Source organism: Aegilops tauschii, chromosome 3 (assembly GCF_002575655.3).
Source record: "Aegilops tauschii subsp. strangulata cultivar AL8/78 chromosome 3, Aet v6.0, whole genome shotgun sequence".
NCBI lineage: Eukaryota > Viridiplantae > Streptophyta > Magnoliopsida > Poales > Poaceae > Aegilops > Aegilops tauschii.
The window spans coordinates 383,811,629-383,829,566 of NC_053037.3; the positions used below are offsets into that span (position 1 = coordinate 383,811,629).

General features: G+C 46.9%; 1 protein-coding gene across 1 annotated transcript; it reads right to left on the reverse strand.

Annotated features, from left to right (window-relative positions):
- Positions 1 to 13,059: 13,059 nt before the first annotated feature.
- Positions 13,060 to 15,513, reverse strand: LOC109739048 (uncharacterized). The gene is made up of 9 exons (XM_020298125.4): positions 15,154 to 15,513; positions 14,900 to 14,976; positions 14,521 to 14,749; positions 14,263 to 14,417; positions 14,123 to 14,168; positions 13,925 to 14,016; positions 13,739 to 13,835; positions 13,584 to 13,640; positions 13,060 to 13,486 (listed from the first exon to the last, which is right to left on the reverse strand). Exons 1-9 carry the CDS (start codon positions 15,295 to 15,297, stop codon positions 13,379 to 13,381), a joined length of 1,005 nt encoding a protein of 334 aa, XP_020153714.1. The 5' UTR covers positions 15,298 to 15,513; the 3' UTR covers positions 13,060 to 13,378.
- Between the last annotated feature and the right edge of the window lie 2,425 nt (positions 15,514 to 17,938).

Sequence of the window (17,938 nt, forward strand, 5' to 3'; positions counted from 1 at the left end):
TCTTCTTGAGATGAGGATTAGCACTTGAGGAAGCACCCACTGGCGGCGGTGGAGCACTGGAAGAACCACCTGCAGACTCAGATGAGCGGTACCGCTTTGACGTTGAACGCCCGGGGTTGACACGGTGGACTTGCTGCTCAGGATGTTCATCACCTGGAACCAAACACACGGACACACGAAACAACCAGAAGGAACGATCAAAACCAAATAAACACAACAAATATGGATCAACATGTGGTAGGAAACGATGGAACTGGGCATCCGGCGGTAGTACCGTGCCTGCACAGCGGCAGTACCGCACCAGCGGTAGTACCGTGCCTCCACAGCGGCAGTACCGCTCCAGCGGTAGTACCGCGCCAGATGGGCGGTAGTACTGCCCGAGACGGGGCACAGAGGATCCCTACTGCCGTGGTCAGATCCGGCACTACCGGGGATGCCAAATTCAAAAATAAACCTACCAAACATCAATCCAAAGAGTCTAGTTGCCTTCTCCAACCTACTCAAGCCTAGATTTGGCCAAAAATCTAGAGATGCAACCACTATTGCCCCTAAAACGCGAGATCTGAAAACTAGACAAGAAGAGAAGAGGAACGGGGGCAATACCGGCATCCATGGCAAGAGGACGAGGTGGGGATCGACTCCACCGAAGGAAATGGAGAGGAACGGTCCGGAGACGGAGGGCTGCCGGAGCCCTCCCGCGGCGAGATGGCGCTGGAGAGAGAGGAAGAGGAACGAGGGGACGAAGCAAATGGATATGGGGGGAGGAAACCACCCCTGCCCACGACTTAACCCCCTGGCCCCGCCCCTCAGCGGTAGTACCGTGGTGATGGGCGGTAGTACCGCTTAGCCACATAAGCGGTAGTACCGCTCCCGTATAGCGGCAGTACCGCTCCAGCGGTAGTACCGCGCCTTCACAGCGGTAGTACCGCCCAGCGCAACTCAAAACTAGACTCAACACCTATGGCACAAAAAGAAAAGAAGGGAAACGACGACAAGAAGAGAAAACCAACACAAAGCAACAAGAGCACCAGCAAGAGAGCAAGAACCACACACCTCTACACGAGAGGGCGGTGGCCGAGGCCACCTATGTTTGAGTCAATTGGTATGGCACCGCGAAGAATTATCCTTGGGCCCATGACCAAAACTCGTCTTTGAAGCACAAGTACCATAAAAAATGGCTAATGTGAGAGAGTGAGATTAGTTTATGCATTATGGGGGGGAGGAAGAGTTCATTGAGAGAACAACACTCCCCCTAAGTCCATGCCTACACCTAGACAAGAATGCATGATGAATGTGAGGGGTGTGCAAAGGTTCAAACCACATTGCTCGAATCAATGATATTTAGCTCATGCCTTAACTCGCGAAATCTTGCTTCATCCAATGGTTTCCTGAAAATATCTGCAAGGTTATCATGAGTGTTGACATAGTTGAGCTCGATCTCCCCTCGCCTAATATGATCCCGGATGAAGTGATACCGAATCTCAATATGCTTCGTCTTGAAGTGTTGCACCGGGTTGAGAGAAATCTTGATGGCACTTTCATTGTCACACCAAAGAGGCACTTTGTCACAAATGACACCGTAATCCTTTAAAGTTTGCCTCATCCATAAGAGTTGTGCACAACAAATCCCGGCCGCCACATACTCCGCTTCGGTGGACGAGAGAGACACACAACTTTGCTTTTTAGAAGACCAACTTACCAAAGAGCAACCAAGAAATTGGCACCCTCCGGAAGTGGACTTCCTATCCACTTTGTCTCCCGCCCGATCGGAGTCCGAATAACCTACAAGCTTGAAGTTTGCTCCCCTTGGGTACCATAAGCCAAAGTTTGGGGTATGAGCCAAATATCGAAAGATTCGCTTGACCGCCACAAAGTGGCTTTCCTTAGGTGCGGCTTGAAACCGTGCACAAATTCCCACACTCAACATGATATCCGGTCTAGATGCACAAAGGTAAAGCAAGGATCCAATCATGGAGCGATATACCTTTTGATCCACCGCTTTACCATTGGGATCAATGTCAAGTTGGCACTTGGTGGGCATTGGAGTGGAAGCCGGCTTGACATCACTTAGCTTGAATCTCTTTAGCATGTCTTGAGTGTATTTGGCTTGGTTGATGAAGGTTCCTTCTCTTCTTTGTTTGATTTTGAATCCGAGAAAGAACTTCAACTCTCCCATCATAGACATCTTGAACTTTGAGGTCATGAGAGCGGCAAATTCTTCATTGAAGGCTTTGTTAGGGGAACCAAAAATAATATCATCAACATATAGTTGCCACACAAACAACTCCCCTTTGACCTTCTTAGTAAAAAGAGTGGGGTCGATTTTCCCGATTTCGAATCCACGGTCTTGTAACAACTCCGTAAGATGCTCATACCACGCACGTGGGGCTTGTTTAAGGCCATAGAGCGCCTTGTGGAGTTGATACACATGATCGGGGAAATAGGGATCTTCGAACCCGGGGGGTTGTTTGACATACACCAACTCATTTATGGGACCATTAAGAAAAGCACTCTTCACATCCATTTGTTGCAACGTGAAATTATGATGAGAAGCATAAGCAATCAACAAACGAATAGATTCAAGGCGAGCGACGGGGGCAAAGGTTTCACCGTAGTCGATACCCTCGACTTGGGAGTAGCCTTGTGCCACCAAACGAGCCTTGTTGCGAACAATGATCCCATGAGCATCTTGCTTGTTCTTGAATATCCACTTGGTTCCAATGACATTATGGTTCCCGGTTGGCCTTGGCACCAATTTCCACACTTGGTTATGTTCGAAGTTGTTGAGTTCTTCATGCATGGCATTGAGCCAATCCGGGTCCTCGAGCGCTTCATAAACCTTTTGGGGTTCGACACAAGAAACAAACGCATGATGTTCACAATAGTTTGCTATTTTCTACGAGTGCTTACCCCCTTTCTTAGGCTTCCAACCACATTCTCCATGAGATGACCTTTGGTGGTGAGCTTGGAAGCGATCTTAGCGGCACGACGCTCCAATTCCTCCTCGAAAGTGAAACGAGGAGGGGTTACTTGATCATCTTGAGCGTCGTCTTGAGCTTGTTCTTGATCTTGAACTTGCTCGAGGGGGAGAACTTGACCTTGGGCATCATTTGGTGGATCACCACCATCTTAAGGTTGATCTTGCCCTTGATCTTGTTCATGAGGTTGAGGGCCTTCACTTTGTTCTTCGGAAGCGTGTGGGTCTTGGGTTGGTGATGGCCCCACTTGAGTGGAGCATTGTCCTTCTCCTTCGGCCACAAGGGGTTCCTCAATGGGTAGGATATAAACAACACCCATTCTTCTTATGGCTTGGGGAGGAATTTCATCACCTACATCACAAGTACCACTTTGCTCCACTTGGGAGCCGTTATTCTCATCAAACTCCACGTTACACGTCTCCTCAATAAGTCCCGTGGACTTATTGAGAACACGGTGAGCATGGGAGTTTGTAGCATAACCAACAAATATGCCCTCATGAGCTCTAGTCTCAAATTTAGACAAACGAACACCTTTCTTGAGAATGAAACACTTACACCCGAACACCCGAAAGTACTTGAGGTTGGGCTTGTTACCGATGAGTATCTCATATGGAGTCTTGTTCAAGCCTTTGCGGAGATAGAGCCAATTTGAAGCATGACACGCGGTGTTGATGGCTTCGGCCCAAAAGTTGTATGGAGACTTGAACTCCGCCATCATGGTCCTTGCCGCATCCATCAACGTCCGGTTCTTCCTCTCCGCAACACCATTTTGTTGAGGGGTGTAAGGTGCGGAATATTGATGCTTGATCCCCTCATCACTAAGAAACTCATCCAAGGTGTAGTTCTTGAACTCGGTGCCGTTGTCACTTCTTATTGTCAAGATCTTTGCATTGTGTTGACCTTGGACTTCATTTGCAAAGTCAATGACGGTTTGTTGGGTCTCACTCTTCCTCTTGAAGAAATACACCCAAGTGTATCTTGAATAGTCATCCACAATTACCAAGCAATACTTTCTACCCCCAAGACTATCAAAGGATGGAGGCCCAAAGAGATCCAAATGAAGGAGCTCCAAAGGCCTCTTCGAGTAAATGAGAGTCATGGGAGGGTGAGCCTTCTCATGAAGCTTTCCTTCGATACAAGCACTTCAAGCACGATCTTTAGCAAAACTAACATTCGTTAGTCCACAGACATGGTCCCCTTGAGAAGACTTTGCAAAGATCTCATATTGACATGGGCTAAACGGTGATGCCAAAGCCATCCCACGTCAACTTTAGCCATTAGGCATGTCGCGGTCTTAGTGGGTCGCTCCGAAAAGTTAATCACATAGAGACCGTTCTCGACATGCCCAACAAAGGCTACTTTAAGAGTCTTGCTCCACAAGAGGGCCACGGTATCAATATCAAAGAAAGTGGCAAAGCCCATGGTAGCAAGTTGACGAACGGAAAGTAAATTGTATGCAAGGGACTCAACTAGCATGACCTTCTCGATCATGAGATCATGAGAAATGACAACTTTGCCAAGTCCCAATACCTTAGAAGACGAGGCATCACCCCACTCGACATTGGTGGGCATAGATGGAATCTTGTGCACGTCCACCACCAAGTCCTTGCTTCCGGTCATATGATTTGTAGCTCCACTATCGAGCAACCATGATCCCCCACCGGAAGCAAACACCTACAAGTGATCAATGCTTGGTTTTAGGTACCCATTTTGTAATGGGTCCTTTGATGTTAGTAACAAGGGTCTTAGGAACCCAAATGGACCATTCAATATACTCATGAGGAGAACCAACAAATTTGGCATAAACATGCCCATCACTAGCACGTCATAACACATAAGAAGGATTAAAGTCGCCGGCTTTGTTGGATGGGGTGGTATTGCCCTTCTTGACACCGTCACCCTTCACATTGTTCTTCTTCTCCTTGGAAGCACCCTCTCCCTCCTTCACAAAAGTTTGCTTGAGAGGAGGAGGTCGTTTGGTCTTGTCATTCTTCTTCTTGTTCTTGGGCTTGGGTGCGAACCCAATCCCCTCCTTGGCCACAACTTCCTTTTGGTTTCTCAAAAGGTCGTTGAGGTTCTTCTCACCTTGGATGCATGACACAAGGCCTTTCTCAAGTTGCTCCTTCAACTTAGCATTCTCCTCAACAAGATGCACATGCTCACAACAAGGGTTAGTAGCATTTGCATTATCAATTAACACCATATGAGGAAAGGTGGATTTCTCCTTAGTTAGCTTTACTTGGAGTTGATCATGAGACTCCTTGAGGCTAGCATGAACGCCCTTCAAGACTTTGTGAGCCTTGTCGAGAATGTCAAACTCCTCTTTAAGTCTAGCAAGATCAACCCCAAGTTTTGCCTTCTCAGAGTTTAGCACACGAGACACAACAAGAGCATGATCAAGATCTTTCTTTAACTTAGCATGATCATCGTTGTATGACTCCTCAAGAGCCAAACGAAGACCACGCTCTTCGTCAAGAGCATTGGAAAGATTCGAAATCTCATCGGCATAGTCACGACTATGCCCCTACATCTTAGAGATGGTATCTTCGTGAGCCTCGATCATGTCATTGGCTTCACCAAGTTGTTCCAAAAGAGCAACGAAGTGCTTCTTGGATTTACCCTTGAGTTTACCCATAAAGGTCTCAAACTCATTTTCCTCCACATTTGTCTCCTCATGTTCATCAATGCTATCCGTCGAAGAAGGATGATTAATGATGGTAGTTTTGATGTTGGAGGTTACCTTGTTGGTGGCTTTAGCCATGAGGCACTTGGCGGTGATGTTCTCATTGGGTGAGTCGAAGAGAGACATCCGTGGAGTCTTCGCAATGGCAACGGAGGCCATGGCAACTGACTCACCATCTTCATCATCGTCATCATCCTCGTTGTACTCTTCTTGTACCACCAATGCCTTGGGAGGAGTCTTCTTGGTGAAGTTTCTCTTGTTGGGGAACGACTTGGCCTTGTCCTTTCTAATGAGCTTGCCACCATTGTCCTCCCTCTTCTCATAATGGCACTCCACAACAAAGTGGCTCACATTGCCACAATTGAAGCAAGTCCTCACTTGTTGCTTGCCCTTTGCGCCACTTGAATTGTTCTTGTTGAAGTTTGGCCTTGTGTTCTTCTTGCTCCAAAATTGCCTTGAAGCAAGAGCCATGTGTTCATGATAGGCATACTTCGTATCTTCGAGATTGCCCTCCTCTTCTTCCTCTTCATCCTCTTCCTCCATACTAACCTTGGCCTTTAGAGCAAGATTGGGCTTCTTTACTCTTTGAGAGCGAAGAACCGCATTGTCGGCGGTCTTGTCCAAGATGCTCATAGCAACAAACTCATCCAACACTTCACTTGATGACAAGGTGTGGAAGTCCGGACTTTGACGAATTACGGAGGACATGGCTTTGTGTAGGGCATCATTGCCTTGAGGAATTTGCGCTTGATCCAATTGTCATCCGTGTCCTTACTTCCATGATCTCGGAGAGAGACCGCGAGTTTGGTTACTCTCCGAAAAAGCTCACGAGGTTCTTCATCTTCTTTCATTGCAAACTCGTCGGCTTCATCTTGCACCACTTCATAGTTGGAGCGTTGAATGCTTGCGCTTCCCCGATAGAGGGAAACAACTTGGAGCCAAGCATCTTTGGCCATGGTGTAAGGCCGAAGATGAGGAAGATCTTCGGGTGGGATTGCTTCTTGGATGATGAAGAGAGCATTCTCATTGAATTGATGATCCACAACTTCTCTAGGAGTGAAGTTACTTCGGTCATGCGGATAGAAACCTTCTTCAATGATTCTCCAAAGGTTAGTGTTCACATGATTTAAATGACGCTTAAAACGATAGACCCAAGAATCAAAATCTACATTCTTCTCAATCTTAGGAGCCGGGCGGGCATGATTTAAATGAGTGGAAGGGAGCGGTCCACCATAGACAGGTGGAGGTTCCACATGGGCAAAGATGCCGGTGCCCTTTTTACCACTAGAAGAAGGAGCTTTCTCGCTAGTAGCTTTCCCTTTGTCGGAGGTTGCATCCGTCACCTTGTTGGCAGGATCACCCACTTTCAACGGTGCGGTGGAAAGCTTAAGCCCTTCTAAGTATTTATTAAACATGCTTTCGACCTCCGTAGTCATTGAGGTTTTCAATGTGTCCAACACCACATTTAATTCCTCACGAGAGACCGTGATTCCCCCATCTTCCGTAGACGAGACCGGATTCACACCGGAGTGCTCCTCCACACCGTCTACGACGTCAACCATACTCTTCGGACGGTAAAGTCCTTAAAAAGAGACGAGGCTCTGATACCAATTGAAAGGATCGATATAGTTGACTAGAGGGGGGTGAATAGGCAACTAACAATTTTTAGCTTTTCTTTACCAATTTAAACTTTGCATCAAAGTAGGTTGTCTAGATATGCAACTAGGTGGGCAACCTATATGATGCAACAACAACTAGCACACACGCAAGGAAGGGATACAACACAATATAAGCGCGCACAAGTAAAGGTAAGAGATAACCAAGAGTGGAGCCGGTGGGGACGATGATGTGTTACCGAAGTTCCTTCCTTTTGAGGGGAAGTACGTCTCCGTTAGAGCGGTGTGGAGGCACAATGCTCCCCAAGAAGCCACTAGGGCCACCGTATTCTCCTCACGCCCTCACACAATGCGAGATGCCGTGATTCCACTATTGGTGCCCTTGAAGGCGGCGACCGAACCTTTACAAACAAGGTTGGGGCAATCTCCACAACTTAATTGGAGGCTCCCAACGACACCACGAAGCTTCACCACAATGGACTATGGCTTCGCGGTGACCTCAACCGTCTAGGGTGCTCAAACACCCAAGAGTAACAAGATCCGCTAGGGATTAGTGGGGGGAATCAAATTTATCTTGGTGGAAGTGTAGATCGGGGCCTTCTCAACCAATCCCGAGCAAATCAAGTTTGATTGGCTAGGGAGAGAGATCGGGCGAAAATGGAGCTTGGAGCAACAATGGAGCTTTTGGGGGAAGAGGTAGGTCAACTTTGGGGAAGAAGACCTCCTTATATAGTGGGGGGAACAATCCAACCGTTACCCCCACACCAGCCCCGCAGAGAGCGGTACTATCGCTTGGCCAGCGGTACTACCGCTCCCCCTCGCGGTACTGCCGCTGGGCCCAGAGCGGTACTACCGCGGTGGTCAGGGCGGTACTACCGCATACGAGCGGTACTACGGCCCCCACTGCCGCGGCTAGTACCGTAAAACCCGACACGAAAAAAGACCCCTCGAATCGAGGCGATACTAGCACGAGACCGCAGCGGTACTACGGCCGGGGGCTACCAGTGGTACTACCGCTCTAGAGCGGTACTACTGCTTGTAGCACCCAAGCGGTACTACCGCTCCGGCCCGCGGTACTATCGCTGGGACCAGAGAGGGCACACTAAGTAGGGGAACGAGCCCATCATTGAAGCGGAAAGGCTCGGAGGGGGGCAAAGGAAGTGTACGTGATGATTCCGCCCTAGCCTTTCCAAAGCGGACCCCCTCTTGATAGTACGGTGATCCCTATGAAACTAGTCCACCAAACTAATTCGAAAGGACTACACCATCTTCGCTTCAAGCTTCGAGGGGAGGGAATCGTCTCGTGCCAAAAGGATGAATCTCTGAAAACACTCAATGCACACGATTAGTCCGCAAAAGCATTGTCATCAATCACCAAAACAGCTAAGGGATACAAATGCCCTTACACTCGGCCCACCTCCGGTGCCCATCTTCCGGTATATAAGTGGTTTTGACCTAGAAAAAATAAGAATAATACTTTCGGGATGGAGCGCCGCCATCTCGAGGCGGAACTTGGGCAGGAGCACTTTTGCCCTCCGGCGGAGCGATTCTGCCGGGGGAACTTCCCTTCCGGAGGGGGAAATCATCGTCATCATCATCACCAACAACTCTCCCATCTTGGGGAGGGCAATCTCCATCAACATCTTCACCAGCCCATCTCATCTCAAACCCTAGTTCATCTCTTGTATTCAATCTTGTTACCGGAACTATAGATTGTTGCTAAGGGGTGACTAGTAGTGTTGATTACATCCTGTAGTTGATTACTATATGGTTTATTTGGTGGAAGATTATATGTTTCGATCCATTATGCATATTAATACCCCTCTGATCATGAGCATGTTTGTTGATTGTGAGTATTCACTTTTGTTCTTGAGGTCACGGGATAAATCATGTTGCAAGTAATCATGTGAATTTTATATGTGTTCGATATTTTGATGGTATGTATGTTGTGATTCCCTTAGTGGTGTTATATGAACGTCGACTTCATGACACTTCACCATATCTGGGCCTAAGGAAATGCATTGTGGAGTAGTAAATATATGATGGGTTGTGAGAGTGACAGAAGCTTAAACCCCAGTTTATGCGCTATTCCGCAAGGGACCGATTGGATCCAAAAGTTTAATGCTATGGTTAAGATTTATCCTTAATACTTTTCTCGTAGTTGCGGATCCTTGCGGGAGGGTTAATCATAAGTAGGAGGTTTGTTCAAGTAAGAACGGCACCTAAGCACCGGTCCACCCACATATCAAATTATCAAAGTAGCGAACACAAACCAAACCAACATGATGAAAGTGACTAGATGAAATTCCCGTGTACCCTCAAGAACGCTTTGCTTATCATAAGAGACCGTTTTGGCCTGTCCTTTGCCTCAAAAGGATTGGGCTACCTTGCTGCATACTTGTTACTATTATTGTTACTTGCTCGTTACCAATTATCTTGCTACCAAACTACTCGCTACTTACAGTTTCAACACTTGCAGACAATACCTTACTGAAAACTACTTGTCATTTCCTTCTGCTCCTCGTTGGGTTCGACACTCTTACTTATCGAAAAGAGCTACAATTGATCCCCTATACTTGTGGGTCATCAGCCGCCTCCAGTCTACATTGATCTCACCGGTGACGAGGACTAGGACGACGAGTAGTAGATCTATGGTTTTTTTTTAGTTTAATTAATGTAATGAACAGACTTTTGGCGACCTAATATATGAGCCCTCGTCTCAAAATGTGTGTCAAAAGAAACTCTTGCATTGTGGTATGAAGGGAGTACATTTTAAATCAAAAAGGGGGGGTGAAATGTGCTGCGTGTGTTGGGTCCACTATAGGATGGTGGACACAGTCGTACTTTTGTTGTCCGCCTACCCAAACGGATACAAAACAGACACATTTTGCGTTCATTTGGGTTAGCCCGTTGGAATTGCTCTAACAACTATTGCAATAAAAAAATCCTTCGTGAAAAATGCAATCAAGTTCTAGATCCATCGGTTTCTTCTTTGGGAAAAGATTGCAATCAATCGACCGATCGGGTTGCTCCATCGACTGACACACACGTGCCCATCGCAATGGGCACCGCACAACTTTGTTCACTCGTTCATATCCTTTCCCCTCTCGTCTTCACCGCGACTGCCTTGGGACTCCTCGTCTGAGCTTGCCCCTCCTCTCTTTCTCTAAGACCCCCCAGTTGCCGCCGCACCTTCACATCACCGCCACCGCAACGCTGCTAAAATGCCACACCCCACCCCATAATGCAAGTGACCCACAACGAGGGTGCTCCACACTCGCGTGCTCGCTGGAAGATGGGAGACGATGTGTAAGTCCCGGCATGTGGAGCTATTCCTAGTTTAGTACATTGCTGTCAATCTCAAAATATGAACGCATTTGATATCGCCCACAATGTATATCTTCAACCATATTTATAGGAATATACACCACAGGGTAATACATGATCGGGAACATCACGAAACCATCTAAAAAGAAGCATCGATATAAATAGAACTAACATGGGTCAAGATCCAAGTTATTACATCGAGAGGCCACAAGGCTCAACATAACATTCATACATTAGCGGAAAAATGATCCCATCCCACGAGGTCTCAGCCACTCGGGATCTCCTGTCTACTCGTCACCATTATAGTACTAAATGTAGTATCGCACATAAGCGTCGTAGTAGAAGTAGTCCTCTACAAGAAATTGTTTATAGCAAGGGTGACTACATGTCTCACTCCTCCAGGCTTACATCAAACCCAAGCTAGTACTCCACATTGTCAAAGAAGGGTATGGTTTAGCTGTGCAAATACTAAGAATTCTATAGAGATACACTATAACTTGTGTTTATTAGAGATGAGGTGAGAAAGCACATAAGAAGTAAAGGAACGTCGATCCACTAGTCCGTCCACCTACCTAACCACAATCATAACACTACCTTGGTTTCCCCCTCGCAAACCCTACGAGGAAGAACCCACAAGGCACTCACACGGTTGCCAAGCTTTAATTATTAAGTTGAAGTTGTTCTATGAACAAGTTAACATGCTCCAAGTCATCTATAACCACGTATGCAACTATTTGAATAATTTTATACCTGCATGGGTGCATGGGTGCACCAATGTACTCATACATGTTCGGCTATCCTTGAAGGCCAGGTAAGCACATTATATGACATGTATGACGTGGTCTTGATCGGCTATGACAATTTTTGTGCCATCATTCCCACTTGTTTCCCATCACCTATTGGTTCCTCTTTGGCATGGTGGCTTGTATGCTCGCCCCTCCATTTTGCCCTTCTTCGTCCTCAAATCCAATTAATTGATTGGAGCTAGACTCATCATTTTCTTCATCTTTTTGGTGTCATTTTGGAGGTCCCCAAGGACGATTTGCCACTTTGGTTTCTTTTTCAATTTCATCCAACAATGGGCAAAGTGAATGACTTCTTTTTGATATGTTGGTACAAAGTCGCAACCAAAGTTGCATATGGCTTTGGCCTCCTATGCCATTTTGGTTGCAGTCAACCACTTGTGTAGAAACCAACAAACTTGTTCACATTCTCTTGCATAGTGGACCATCTATATTGAAGAGAGCCCTCATTGCGGCCGGTAGCGATTGGGTGCGGTTCCACATAGTGTTTTTCCTCATGAGAGAGTTTGTGATTTTTTGCCAATATTTGACGCCATTTTGCTCGCTTACACATACCGGATCCATGCTTCTGGCCAACCAAGAATCAACCAACAAAACATCTTCAAAATGTGTGAATGGCATACCTCTTGGCTTGATTGCCTTCTTTTTGGGGCGCGACGTTTGCCCGACTTAAAATAAAGGGGAATTGGTATACCCCATATCAAAATGTAAAGAATCTTGACCATCATTAATAATGTTTAGCATTATTTCGTCCTACACAATATGGGTCGCAACTAAACTACCATCACTAGATTGATCAAATGGCATGTGCCACAAATGAATCAACCAATGTCGTATGGGGCAAAGAATGTACCGGGTTTTGTTCGGGCATATTGTCGACCAAATTGGTGGGCATGCCCAAGGCTGGCCTTGCCCGACGTTGTTCAATGCCTTTGGAGTTGCGGCGAGTCGTACACCGTCTCCTTGACGGCGGCGTCTTTCAAAAAGTTATGGCTTTACCGATGAGTTCTTCTTTCCCGCGGCTATGACGAACGGATCGGTCGCCAGACCGCATGCACCCAAGTCCATCTCCTCATCACCAGCCATCTCCGCACCGACCCTCTCCGCAACTACCTTCTCCACCGCTTCTGGCAGCGCTCCCTTCTGGCGGCATTCTTCGCCTTGCAACTGACGACCACAGTCCGGGATCCCCATGGATTCCGCCCAGGCATCATCCATGCCGATGGTGGCGGACAAGGTAGTCGACAACGACATCTATGACAGTGGACGAGGGCGGTGGCACGAATGGCAAGGGTGCAGGTGGGCGGCGGCGTGAACGCGGGAGGAGTGCACTCAATTTGGTGGACCAGTCAATTTGGAGTGGATTTGGGATGGTCCGGCCTGTCCGATCCGACGTATCGGACGCATCCGGGCGCCCCTATATCCAACCCATTAGCTGGGTATTTGTTTGGGTGTGTGGGGGGGGGGGGGGTGGGGGGGGGGGGCTGGACGTTTGGACTGAGTTTGGCAGGTCTTGTTGGGTGAAAGTTTTCTGTCCGAGCCCGACCGCCTGACGTTTGGGGCGGAAATGGGGCTCCGGCTGTAGATGCTCTAATTGTATCGCACACCATCCCATGAAAAATGGAATTGCCACTCATTCATTTTGGATCGTGTCTTTCACATGTGAAAAATCGTGCTGTACTTGGAGAAGAACGAAATATACTTTGGGATGCAAAAAAAGGGCGGATTCGTTCACCGCTGAAGAAGCGAACGCATCTCTGTTTGTCAGTGTACAGAAAAACTGCAGACCCTTTCCTTTTTTTTTGAGGGTCAGACCCTTTCCTAGTGCTAACAAGAAGCTACTGCACCGTGGCGTCCAATATTTCTCCGTTGCAACCCAACCGTGCTATCACCGGTTTCCGGATCAGGCAGTAGGTCGATGTCATCTTCTGCATCTCCCGGTCTTCAGAAATGAACCTGGTTTCTCCTCCTTCAACTGAAACCTGAAGCTACGGCGGCACGGGAGACCTTCGGGCTAGGATTCTGAACTAGCACCAGCAACGGCTGTGAAGAATAGCACGGTTCGGCATGAGAAGTCCTCTGCAGTATCACCAGGTGTTAGATTCAAATGCAACAACTCTGCGATCATAACACAAAGATGAACAAATAACTGAATTAATTGTGCAGTGTTGCCTACCACTCCAACATGCCATTGGTCCGAGACGAGGCCTCTGAAATCGGCTGCGTCCATTTCCTGTGTTGTTACAGTAAGCACGGCGCATTTCAGTCGAGTTTTTCAGACCACAAGAACACAAGATGCTAAAGAAATGAACTGAGGTTAGGTGACCATACCACGCTGTAAATGGGTGGCATGGTAATCTCCCAGTTCGACTTCATCAGGGGCATGACCGGCAGGTGGAGTGATGCTTCAGGGATCCTGAAGTTCCACCTGAACATTTGGAATTCATGTCAAATTTCAGCTCAAGATGGTGTTTCGGTTCCTTCTAACGACCCTGTCCGGCGATAATCTATACTCACCCAATATACATGAAGATGCAGAACTGCACCCATTCGCGTACCAACACACGGAACCAGTAGTTATCCGGCGTATCATCAGCCCTCATGTACACCTGAAGTCACAAATGGCATCATCACAGTTCAGTATGCATCGTCTTACCAAACTCTGAATGTACCATAAGAAAACGGTGTGCATGCGCAGTCAAAGCTGATTGTTACCATGATGAATGCCACTGCTGCCACCTGCATTGTACCCTGAAATCTCCTGAAGAGAAGAAAACAAGGAGCTAAGCACATGAGTTATTATTTTAAGAAGAGTAAATTACTTTAAGTGTTCGTCAGGAATAAGGACTGCTTACTTAAACATTGTGTACTTGGTGTTGAGTGTCCCATGCAGTGAATGGATGTCTTCCTCCTCCACGAAATTAAGCTGCTCGCGCAGAACCAGCAGGCATTGCGACGTGCGGCAGAATATGATGTAGAATGACGCGAAGTAGTTCATCAGAAGAAAACCCTGTTCCAAAATCAGAGCACAGTTTCTGATCATCTGGCTTCTTAGATAGCTAATTGTATAGAATCCCCAAACAAATAATCTCGGAAGAAGACAGATGGCTTACGGTGAAATAAGGGACTGCGGCTTTATAGCCGATGAGGCTAAGGTAGAGGAGGCATCCGAGCCCCGCAGTTGTGCGTCTCTCCCTGATGGAGAGGCGCTCGTACATGATGCAGTAACCGTGGGAGATGAGCATGAAGGAGACGAAGGAGGCCGTCTGGAAGAGGATCCCCGTCACGTACACGCCGAACGACATCCACAGCGAGCATGTGTGAAGGTGTACGCACGAGTACCTGCATGCGCGGCACCCAAATTCAGACCTTCGGCAACAACATCAGGGGCTTGTTCACATTTTTTTCAGGGATGAAAGGTGCCAAACTGAAGTACTGAACCTAGTGAAGTGAAAGGGAAACAAAATATAAAAAAAGAATCAGACTGCTCACCAGAACAGAAACGAGAGTGCCATTTGCAAAGCTTTGATCAGGGGAACCAAGGCCAGGATCCACTGAAGGTTATTCGCCTGTTGTAAAAAAGAAACAAAATTAGGAAACTAACCAACAACGGAATTACGAAAAAAAAAATCCCTCTCAATTTAATCAGGCACCCAAAGCAGGTGGTACATACTGAAAATTCTGCTTGAAGCTCATACAGTTCTGGGGAAAAAAATGTTGAAATTGAACGGCAGGATTCAACAGACCTGGAAGTGGCGATTCCTCCATGAGCTGAAGGCCCAGGAGATCCCCGACGCCGCCCATATCGCCAAGAAGCCGAGGTAGAGCGACGGGAGAGGCTGGTAGGCGCTGCTCAGCGCCGGGAGAGAAGACGACGAGGCCTCCTGCATCTTCCTGCACGGGCAACCGACCACTGGCAATGCACAGAAACACGGAGAAGATCTTGGCGAAGATGGGACGGAGATGAATCACGAGAGGCTTGAACGGATTGATGATGATGGATTGGAGCAGCAGTGTGCGTAGATAGATAGATAAATAGCCAGGGCTTGGATTTGATTTTATCATGGCAACGGTGCGGTAATGGGTTTGGCGGCTGGGGGAAGGGGAGTACGTGCGCCCCCTCTTTTTCTCACCAGAAGCGTTATGGGAGTGTAGGAGTAGTTAGGGTTGGTTGCTTATTGGAGGGAAAATACTAAAGGCAACGGCTCTATTCGTGTCTCACAAATTAAATAAAAATCATTACCTTTTTTTATAGCCGAAAATTATTCTCTTCTCTTTGGTGGTGTTGTTGACTTGTGCCTGGAATAAAAACATATGTACGCGTACGTGTGCATTCCTTTTGGCCCAAGGGCGTGAGGGACACCTTTTTTGGGGGGCAATTTGACTTTGGCCCAAGGATGATCATGCTACACTTTGGTTTGACTTCGGACTGACATGTAGGGTCCAGAGTCAGTTCATATCAAGGTGTAGCAAAAGTGCGTCGTTATCAAAATTTGACAGCCCGAATAAGCAGTCAGCTCGATTGTTCTTGTTGCGTAGGGGTACTACAAGTATAAGAAAAGTATATGTACCACGACACAGAAATTAAGATATGGTATGAGATCGTAATAGTAGGTGGTGGAAATGAGAAAAGAAAAAGCTTGCAGGCCTGTATAACAGGGGACGGAGAAAGATCATGTCACGAATTTGTAGGGCCGGAAACGCTAAAGAACGCATTCTCGAAGAAATGTTTTGGTAAAGTACTCGAAGGCACGCACCGTGCCAGCGTCAGTCGCCTGGTGATCTGGGTGCATGCCTTACCGCCGGAATTAACTAGCGCTGTAATATCGGCGGATCGTGGCCGCATATCGCGCATGCTCATGTATGGGCCATCCAGGGTCAACACATAAATAACTTGGCTTGTTTTTTCTTTATCTTGCGATGCGATTCATGGAAGGGTGTGAAGCAGGACACGTCGCAGAGCGTCTCTGTGAAGCAGATTTCAGGGCAGTTGGCGCAGTGGCGGCCTACTGATTCCACGTCTCAAGAAGGCCGCTTTGACTGGAACAGGTGCGGGTGCGGGTGCTGGGAGGGGGTGTCAAGGGTTTGAGATTTAGGTGCGCGGCTAAGCGCATTAGGTAAACCAACCCTCCCCTCCCCGACGAGGATCATTACGGCGCACGGAACTGCCCCTGCGTGCGTGCGTGCGTGACGATAGACGAGGACGAGTAACGTGGCTGCTCCATCACTGGTACCGGAGATAATTAGAAGTGTCGTTTGCCCAAGTGAGACTTTATATAATGCAAGTTGCTTAGAGGAGGTGCTCGATAAAATGAGCCGAGCTTTTTCTCACACATTAGTGGTTATCTCTATAGAAGGATGATAATTAAACGTCTACCTTCTATAAATGAGCACTGGTACTTAAAAAAATTAACTTATCTTTTTAAGCACCTTTTCTAAACACCTTGCATTGTGCAAGGTATATAGCATAAAACTATCAATACTGTCACTGCTTCAATTTTGATAAAAGAAATACAATCACTTTACATTACAGGCAAGGCAATACGTCGGTAAGGCGTCCGTTCGGTCGATTTAAACACAATTGGAAAAGGCATGTATAAGCCATGAAATTGGGTTTTTGACTTAGCTTTGTGGCATGTAGAACAACGCTTGGTTGAACACGCCACATCATAAAACATCTTGGGCCAATAGTATTTGTTGGAGAGCATGGCATGCGTCTTGTCGCGTCCAAAATGTCTCATGAGTCCTCTTGCAAAAAGAGAAAACACAAAAAGGACTCGAGACTGCAAAGTTTGTTAGTACTTATAAGATGCCCATCTTTCATATAGTAACCCTCCAAACAAGTGTTAGTTTGGCACTTGGCAAAGGGTAACACAAAGTATGCGTCATGCTCATATAAATCTTTGATATGCTCATAATCAATCACATTTAGCTCAAGTCCAGTAATTAACATACGCTTGTGAGAAAAGAGCATCCGCTACAACATTTTCTTTGCCCTTAATGTATTTGATGACATAAGGAAAAGATTATATTAATTCACTCCATTTGGCATGTCTTTTATTTAAATTGGTTTGGCCTTGTAGGCATTTGAGAGTTTCACGGTCTGTGTCAATAACAAACTCACTAGGCCCGAGGTATGCTCCCAAACATGCAAAACTCTCATCAATGCATACAATTCTTTGTCATATATGGGGTAATTCAATTGTGGGCCGGATAGTTTCTCACTTAAATAAGCTATCGGACATTTCTCTTGCATTAACACGCCACCTATGCCATTACCACTAGCATCACAATGTACTTCAAATGTTTTATCAAAATTGAGTAAAACAAGCAATGGTGCATGTGTTAGCTAATTCTTAAACTCACTGAACGCGGTATCTTGTGAGGGTCCCCATATGAATGGTGCATTCTTCTTACTCAAAGCATGTAAAGGTGAAGCAACGGTGCTAAAGTCTTTCACAAAGCGACGATAAAAATCGGCTAACCCAAGAAAACTGCGCACATGGTTTTAATCGGTGAGTTGGGGTCAAG